Genomic DNA, 9,081 nt, shown 5'->3' on the forward strand with positions numbered 1-9,081 from the left:
TCACAGGGGACCGGCTGAGGGCCACGTTCTGCTTGCTGCTCTTCTTCGTGGCTTCTGTACTGCCGGCAGAGGCGGGCGACCCAGCAGCTGAGTCTCCCATTCCACCATTCAAAGACCGGGTCAGACTTATGTAATTCCTGTAGGACAAAGCGATTGACATCACAACGATCCGAAACACGGAAAATATCAACAATTACGACGGGGTTACGATTCAAAGCGCCATACTCACTTCAACTGGGCGTCGGTAAGCAACCTGAACCCTCCACGCTCCCTGAAGGGGTCCATGGCCGGGTTGGGTTTCACCGGCGCGCCGCTGGTCTGAAAGTTCACGTGGCGTTCCGGATCTTTCTGCGCCGCTTTAGAGAAGGTGCGCTCCTGGGGGTGGGGCTCGCTGTGGGGGCGTGTCGCCAGCCGGGTCGCTCTCTTCTCCGCCACCGCCGTGTGGGGCCGCTCCCTCTCCCCCAGGTGTCGCCCCGCCTGGTGTGGACCGGCGGGCGAACTGTCGGCATGGCAACGATGTTGTGCGCCCGCGTCAAAGTGAGCCCTGGTCCTCGACGCCTTCGCCCTGTCCTCCCGATCCTTGTCTCCACTGGCCATCGGTGAGTTCTGAGCTCTCCCCCCGAACCGGGGGTTCTGCTGTCCGAGAACCGGCGGCGGTCTGAAGGCTGGGGTCTTGGCTCCCTGTGGGGATCCAGGGGAGGGAAGGGACCGTGGAGGAGGAGGTGGAGGAGGAGGTGGAGGAGGAGGTGGAGGAGGAGGTGGAGGAGGAGGTGGAGGAGGAGGAGGAGGGGGAGGAGGAGAGCCCCAGGCGTTCCGGGGCCTGGCGTTGGGCCCCGTGTGGAGGGCGGCCTCTCCGCCACCGCCGTGGGCCTGCTGGATGGCGTTGACCTTCAGGAGGATGCGGTCTGTGGTCAGCCGATGGGAAGGACCCCTCTTCTTCGAGCGGTCCGAAGCGGCCCTCTCGCTGGCGTTGACCGCCCCGTCAGTCTTAGCGGGCGTACCAAACTCTCTGCCTGGGATAGGTTAGAAGATAGGTTCGCTAAAAAAGCCAATTTCCAAAATAATTGATTGAAGAGAAGCAGTGATGTGTGTGTGTCTGTGTGCGTGTGTGTGCGTGTGTGCGTTCGTGCATGAATGCGTGCGCGCCTGTGTGCGTGTGGCTGTACTGTTTGTCAGCGTGTACCTTTTGAAGTGTGTCTCTGTGTCCAGGCGCTCTCCGCCCCCCGGCCGCTGGCGGGCCTCCCAGGGGAGATGGCCGAGGGGGGCGGGGTCCTGAACTCGGGCTGCAGGTCCTGGTAGGCCCGGCTGCGCCTGTGGCTGCGCAGGTCGCTCCAGCTGCACGGCCGTAGGGACTCCTGCTGGGACTCTGTGGATCATATGTACGGGCATATCATAAATCATGAAGTTCTGTTTTAAAGAGAGTCGAACAAGATGAATGTGGAATGAGCGCTTTTCTTTGGCGCAATAACAACAGCATTCATACGTATATTAATTTACACATTCATACATTCATGGTGTGAATGTATGCACTCACGGTCTTGTAAGACATTATGGATACAAGAGTCAACCAAATGGCATATATTTATGACTTAGGGGCAAGGGGAGTTTGTAACAAGGGCATAAAATAGTCTTATAGGACTAACACATTTGTCCCACCTTGGCCAGGGAGTATGATGAAAAACAGCCTCTTGGCTTATTCTGGGATTTTTTAACATTTACGAGAATTCCTTTCTCTACAATAAACTAAACTGAACTAAAAGGATCTATTGAGCAGAAAGTGAACACGGTAGAACAGACTCACACAGCAGTGCACAACGCACACTCCACGTGAAGGTACTGTATCTGCCCGTCTACATGAGCCTACACAACGGGTCCCCTCACTGCAGCTCCTGTTACCTCGCGCTCGCCTCATCCTGCCGGTGGACAGACAGCGAGCATGATGGGACAGCGCCGCCCTCTCCGACCGCTCGCCGTCCGGGCCGTAGATCCCCCGGCAGGGCGAGCCCACCAGCGCCATGCGCTCCGCCCGGACAAAGTCGTGAGGGATCCTGCTGGGTGCGGAGCCCGGTAGTAGGGCGACCCGGGCCCCGGAGAGGGCCAGGGCTTCGGAGGACGGAGAGCTGAGGCCCGCTGACTGGTACTCCCAGCCCACTTTGACAAACTGGAAGAGCAGCAGGCTGGACTTGGTGTTCACCAACACACTGGGTGAAGGGTGGAGGAGGTGGTGGTGATGATGGTGGTGATGATGGTGGTGGTGGTGGTGGTGGTGGTGGTGGTGGTGGTGGTGGTGGGGGTGGTTGTAATAGAAGAAACAGAATGACAATTTTTGGTCGCAGCCTACCAAACTTCTGGGGATTTCTAAATGCAAGTAAGTTGTAAGAAAGGCCGCTGACAGCTCTACTCCTCTTACAATTCACAGGAAATGCCACCTAACCAGGAAACAATGCTCTACCCCCCGTTCTCTTCTGTAGCTACTAATCACAAAGTGATTAGTAGCTACAATCACGTTGTAACACAGTGAGAGCTTCTTTAAAAACTGTGCTTTGTCAAACACTGAAAATAGATGGCCTGAGCAACGTAACAATGTTTGATTCCATTTCATCGAATGTGTGCTCAATTCATAAGATTTAGAAATAAAGGATTTCCAAGTATTTTTATAATTTATATCATAAGGAATATTTCTTTGTTGGTCATTTCGACCCTGATGCCGATCATAATAACTTAATAACAGTACAGCAGAGTTTTGAAGAGGCATTAAACAAAAACAAAAATTGACACCTGGGATTCAGACTCACGTACTTGTTGCCATGGAAATGAACAGAGAGAATGGGGTTGAGTTTGCTCCCGGCCTTGATGACCCTGAGGCAGTCCCCGTTGAGGAGGCTGAACACCCGCATCTTCCCGTCCTCGCAGCCCGTCACCACGCGCAGGTAGGCCAGGGCCAGAGACCGGACCTCCCTGCACCACACGCTTAATCATTGTCACTGAAGTCACCGAGTAACTGTATAGTATACAGTGACATTCATACTGGAGTACAATGGAAAAAGGATGAACACATAAGGATACTGTACCCAAATAGGAATGTCAGTACACAATAGTGTCATCATTTTTCCAATGTCATGTAATATAAATGTGACTGCCGTAGGCGACCACCTAGTTCGCCTATGCCTAGCGCCAGCCCTGGTCAGGAGCTTACATCGGGTGGGTGAACGTCATGAGACATTTAGTGGCATCCCGGTGGGTGCTCCATGCCATGACCTTCCCATCAGCGTCACCTGACAGAAGGTGCCAACGGTCGAAGAACAAGCACTTCACAGCGCTTGTGTGGGCGTCCAGCACCTAAATAAATAAATAAGGGGGAAATCCTTTAGCAGACGCTTTCTCACAAAGCGGCTTGCAGTGAATTCATATCAATGACCATGAAGGGGCAGTTAGGGGGGTATCTCTCCATAGAAGGAAGAAAGGTTATAGGTTAACATTGGAGATAAACCCTGTGAGTTCAAACCCCCATCACCACCATCCTGCCCTAAAGTAAAAAAAAAGGTAAACTTCATATGGGTCCAATGCAGGACTGAAGGACTCAGACGTGACCGTGTGTGCATAATTCGTGCCAATCTTCCCCTGCCTACCCTTAGCACCGACGCCTTCTCGATGTCCCATATCTTGACGAGGCCCTTGGCACAGCTGCTGTAGACCAGCGACAAGAAGACCCTCACACACTGCACAGGGCTGGTGTGTTTCCACCTCAACGTCTCCAAACACTTCCCCTTCTGAAGGTCCCACACTGTACAAAAAGAAAGGAAAAGAATAAAAATGCTTTGGATGCTTTGTTCCTTACGCTTGTATGTGTCTGAATATTACAGAGGCTGTATGTGAGGTTTATGAATTATGAATTGAGTGTAATTGGCTAGGAATTAAATGTTATGGCCATCTGTCATAGTGCGATGCATTTTTTGAAGTTACATGATGGCGCCTAACTCTATGAGTTAATATAGATTTTTGTCAGTTCCCAGTTCATTTCTGACCAATAAGGGTATCTCTTCCCTGATTGGTTTAGGGATCCACTTCATCGTCAATCACAATATGCGTGATCACTGGTGGTGAAACGTAGGGAGGGAGAGAAGCTATTTTCTGCTCTTTTTTTAAAACTCTCCTATATTACTTAAAGAGCAGCTTTAAACTCTCGAAGAAATGTAAGAACTTAAGGCATTTGACCTTTGACCCTGCAGTCTTTGGCCCCGGAGACGAGGTGGTCACTGTGGACGTCCAGACAGGTGACGGTTCCAGTGTGACCACTCAGCAGCATCCAACACACACTTGTCTTCATACTCCAACACCTAGGTTTGTACCGGTATGAGGGAATACCAAAATACATAAATAGATCAATGAATGAATGAATGAGCAGAGAATATCTACATTTGAACAAATGTCAAATGGATTTCTATTTGACTTATGCAACACGTGTCAAAGAGCTTCAAGACATAATTATACTATCATAAGTATAGTTATAACAAAAATGAATCACAAAATCACAAATCCCTCCCATCATCTCCCACCATCGCCCCTCCTTACCTGATGGTGAGGTCATAGCCGGCGCTTATGACCAGGTCTCTGTCCTCACACAGAAGCACCGTGCGCACACTGCCCACGTGGCCCCTGAGCGCGGGGGCCACTTCCTTCCTGGACGCTATACTCAGTAGACGCACCACTCGGTCCTTAGAGCCCATGGCCACCAGAGAGCCCCCTCCGTAATGTACGAAGCGGTGAGGATCCTCCCTGCAACGGATGCACAGATCCCAGAGAACCACCCACAATATGTTTTATGACCTGTTCAGACTTTCAGTTCAGCCACACTTTACTATTGATTGATGTCATGCAATATTTTCTTTTTGCAAATTAATATTTGACACCTGAATGTATCTGATGGGGCTTAGGATCCTAAATATTAATATCTTTACGTCAATGTCTTATCTCAACTTAGTTGTTATGACGTTCATATTAAACCTTTAAAGTTTCGCTCCTATCTACCATCTATTCTATTAACTGTCTGAAAAGAAGGAACACTGACTTCTCCAGCAGCGTGGTGACACTGAACAAGCCGCAGTAAACATTGCGCTCCTCCATCTGCACCGCCTTCGTTCTCAGGCCTGAGTAAGCTCCTCTGAACAGCTCCCCCTGCAGGAAACCCATCACAGTCACCGCTGAGCGTACCTTCTCCTCAGCCCTCCTTCTCAGGCTCATTTAGGTTAAAGATACTGAGATATAAATTAGGGGGATGACCTCATGAACTTCAGAGGGAACGTCCTCGTCTTCGTCTGTTCCAATGGGTACGAGGACCTCCAGAACATTGGCGTAGACGTCGCTGAGCACCTTCTTATTACGGTTACTCTGCAGGACAGACCAGGATAGGATTTAAATAATGACACAATTAGGATATAATTTGAGATTATTATTTACTAGATAAAACAAATTACGCTTAATTTGCATCATGCTAATTTTTCCAATGCTCATAGTTTTTGTTGTATAAATTACTAATGTATGAATATATAAAGATTAAATTGAAATCCCATACCTGGATGATCAGAACTTGGTTTCTCACTACTTTCTTGGCGTTCTGATCTAAAACAAGGTCATCTGCAAGGTACCGCCAGTGTTGGGACACATCTCTGCAGCATCTCAAAGTGAGCTTATCTGTAAGACCTAAGACAAAAGACACATCGCAAACGTGATTGGTCTGCAAATGAATATGTGTGTGAAGTGTGTTTTAAACAATACACGTTTTCGACTATTTTTAGATATATGTATAATTTGTAAGTTAACATTTAAAATATACATTATTAGTAAATAAGCAAAGATGTGTAGTAGTTTGCAGAGCGAACAAAACGTGAAAAAACTGTTTTGTTTTTTGTTCTGACCTTTTTAGGCCTATTGTCTTTCATAAACTGCCTGTCAACACATGACTTGCTTATCGGCAGTTCACACATAGCCGGTTGCTCGGCAGGGTATTGTTGTCAGTTGTATCCTAGGGCTACCAGCTTGGGTTTTCTTTTTAACAAGGGCATTCTTGTCTAATTGAGTAACATCCCCATGGCATCAATAGAATGGCTCTGTTACTTACTGCTGATTCAACACGGTTTGTGAATGGCAACAGAAGGACAGAGCCAATCATACTTCCCAGATGTTTCGCAAGAGTGGTGTAAGTGTGTGTGTATGGGTGTGTGTGCATGGGCGTGTGCGTGTGCGTGTGTGGAAAAATTGTTGGAGTGAAATGTAGTTTCTAAAATGATTCATGTGTGTTATTGTTGTGTAGCATATATAGGTATAAGTTGCAGGGGGTTGTGTGAAATTATAAGTCTGCCCGGAAGTATGCCTACGTAAGTGATGCTGTGGTGTGAAAGGGAAATTACTTGCACAGGGCAAAATAACCAAAACCATGAATTTGGACAACACAACACAAACACGACACCATTGTCAACATAGATAGACCAGTAAGAAAACAGGGTTACATAATCTTAAGAAAGAAACAACCTCCTATAATCGTATGTGATGAAGGCCGATGCACTGTGAGGCATGGTGAGCTAGTTAAGCTAACCTAGGATCCTCTTGGCCAGGTGGACCGGGAGGCAGCGCAGGAAGTCCCGGTACCGGCCCACCCCAGACAGGGCGGCTGAGGAGCGGGGGGTCACCATCAAGGCCGGGTCCTCACCGTCCGAACCTGGGTCCTCCCATGGGGTCCCCTTCCTGACCCAGGCTCCCTTCCTCCTGGCTGGAAATACCATTATAAATACATAGATATACATAGAACACCCTAACACAGATAACAGAGGATAGCACCCTCTATTAACCCCAGGGAGGTTATTAAGGTGTCAAAGCAGGGAGTACAGTAACAAAATACAATGGTTATTCCACTTGTACAAATAACATGAGAAAACACCCTTTATTAATCCCAGGTGGGATATTAAGGGTGTCACAGGAGAGCAATAGGATTAAGAAAAAATAATAGAGGCAAAATTAGTAGAGTTTAAACGTGAATTTTTTTATTTATTTTTTACATTTTAGCCAGTTGATAAACATCACTGGTATTAATAAGATACAATTCATATTCAAGAAATACTAGTTAATGATAATAATAACATAATATAACAGATAAATAAAATATAATGTAATCTTTCTAAAAAATAAGGAAATCATTTCTACTCGCCTAGCTGCACTCAACGATGGAGGCCTACCTGGTTCTCTTATGGTTGGCTCAAATGATGTGGAGATTAGACAAGTGGGTCTCTTCGCATCATTCTTGTCCTCACAAAGTGACACCGGCTCAAACATTGAGCCGGCTTGCCTGAGAAGATCCAGGTGTGGACGATCTTCAGAGCAAAAGGAGGAAGCACAATCTGGGATGGAGTCCACCTCTGTGGCTGGAGAAACAATAGGAGGGTCATGTTTATTTATTAAATCATTGCGATTTTTTTCTGCTTAAGATGTGAGTGAGTGAGTGAGTGAGTGAGTGAGTGAGTGAGTGAGTGAGTGAGTGAGTGAGTGAGTGAGTGAGTGAGTGAGTGAGTGAGTGAGTGAGTGGGCGAGCGAGACTGATTGAGTGAGTGGGCGAGCGAGACTGATTGAGTGAGTGAGACTGATTGAGTGAGTGAGAGTGATTGAGTGAGTGAGAGTGATTGAGTGAGTTAGAGATGCACATAATTGACATACTAAAGGAAATAGGTAAAACTAGTTAAATAAATAAATAGACTAATGGAAGTATTTGTTAAGGTTAAAGGAAACAATACTCATAATATAGGCTGCCTGGTACAGCTCAGAATCTCACCATTTCGGAGCAGACATGCGCGTTGCTCCCTTGCCAGAAGCACGTCGTTGAGGTTTGCGAGCATGTGCAGCAGCCCAGTGTCACAAAGCGACAGCACCGATAACAGATAACTTGACTTAATCCAGTCCTGGCTGCAACTAAACCAATTCAATGTTTCCACCACGTCTGCGCTGAACAGTTTTCTATCCAGCGCTCGGTTCGAGCTGAGAGTCATCACATCATCTGCCAAGCTTGGCCTCTTTGACCTGCTGTAGGTAAAGTCTTTCCCGAAGGTGACCTGCAGCACATCCCTAATGCTTTCGAGAACCGGCACGCTTTTGCAGCGCACTAGTAGTCCGATGAGAAATGTCCTCTTGGTCGATTGCCCCGCGCGGCTCAACCACCTTGTCGAGTCCGTGAGTTTAGTAGTGAAACGGCAAGATGTGCAAGTTCCACAAAAGGTGAATCCTTCTTCTGCCCCTTTCATTTTACACCGAAACCCGCCGGATTTCGCAGACATGGAGTTTTTAAATTCGATCATGATGCCCGTTTTTAGTATTTATTGCAATTGTCAACTAAATCTAAATGTCTGCCTAGTTTATGGCTGTGTTGTGATCGATGGTGAGCTGCGCTGTTTCTCTCGGTTGTCATGTGGTTGCTATGCACCCGCGTCCACGTAGTTACAACAGGTCATCATCAGTCATCATCAGGCGTGATCACAGCATCGTTTGTTTCCAGACTACACTTCATCTCTGCAGACCTGATGATAAGACTTAGCATACAGTAGGCCTATATCTGTAAAGATGTAATCATAGGACATGTAGGCCTACACCTTGACAGAAACTGCTGTTCATCCTATAGTCTAAATTCAAAATAAGTGCACTAAACAAACTTGCACATAACGGTTCTAAATACGGTGCCACGATTTGAGTTATTAATTTTCAACATTTGCACATTGCACCCAATATGTAAATGAATCCCAGAATATACGTTAGCATCCAACTATAACTAGAGGAGTCTCTGCATGTGTATCTGATTATATCGACAACCGTTAATCGACTTCACACTTGGTGTATTGCTGAGGACCCGGGGAAGTGCAGTGTTGCGTGTGTGTTTGGATGAGGTGGTTCTCGAGAAATCTGCAAGGCCAAGCAATCGGCCCGTTCCGCCTATAATGTCTCGCTGCGGCTTGTAGGACGTGGACATCAAACGTCCAAGTGCTGTCACGTGATTCCACTTGCCACCCCCACTGACGTCACTGGCTAATGACGAACAAAAACATG

At 47.4% G+C, this 9,081-nt stretch overlaps 1 protein-coding gene across 1 annotated transcript; it reads right to left on the reverse strand.

Annotated features, from left to right (window-relative positions):
* Nucleotides 1–326: 326 nt before the first annotated feature.
* fbxw10 (F-box and WD repeat domain containing 10) lies at nucleotides 327–8,339 on the reverse strand. The gene is made up of 16 exons (XM_056577678.1): nucleotides 7,820–8,339; nucleotides 7,230–7,415; nucleotides 6,593–6,766; nucleotides 5,573–5,700; nucleotides 5,281–5,388; nucleotides 5,069–5,175; nucleotides 4,573–4,776; nucleotides 4,216–4,337; nucleotides 3,630–3,784; nucleotides 3,197–3,339; nucleotides 2,800–2,958; nucleotides 1,897–2,201; nucleotides 1,184–1,366; nucleotides 811–1,013; nucleotides 409–681; nucleotides 327–356 (listed from the first exon to the last, which is right to left on the reverse strand). Exons 1-16 carry the CDS (start codon nucleotides 8,337–8,339, stop codon nucleotides 327–329), a joined length of 3,000 nt encoding a protein of 999 aa, XP_056433653.1.
* Between the last annotated feature and the right edge of the window lie 742 nt (nucleotides 8,340–9,081).

The sequence above is a fragment of the Gadus chalcogrammus genome, chromosome 18, assembly GCF_026213295.1.
Source record: "Gadus chalcogrammus isolate NIFS_2021 chromosome 18, NIFS_Gcha_1.0, whole genome shotgun sequence".
Taxonomy (NCBI): domain Eukaryota; kingdom Metazoa; phylum Chordata; class Actinopteri; order Gadiformes; family Gadidae; genus Gadus; species Gadus chalcogrammus.

What these genes read in the sequence shown, in the direction of transcription:
- fbxw10 (XM_056577678.1), bottom strand. Translation starts at nt 8,339, where the DNA reads ATGATCGAATTTAAAAACTCCATGTCTGCGAAATCCGGCGGGTTTCGG. An exon ending in ACCAAGTTCTGATCATCCAG is followed by an intron (nt 5,389 to 5,572) that starts GTATGGGATTTC and finishes TCTGTCCTGCAG; the next exon opens with AGTAACCGTAATAAGAAGGT. An exon ending in GGCTATGACCTCACCATCAG is followed by an intron (nt 4,338 to 4,572) that starts GTAAGGAGGGGC and finishes GTACAAACCTAG; the next exon opens with GTGTTGGAGTATGAAGACAA.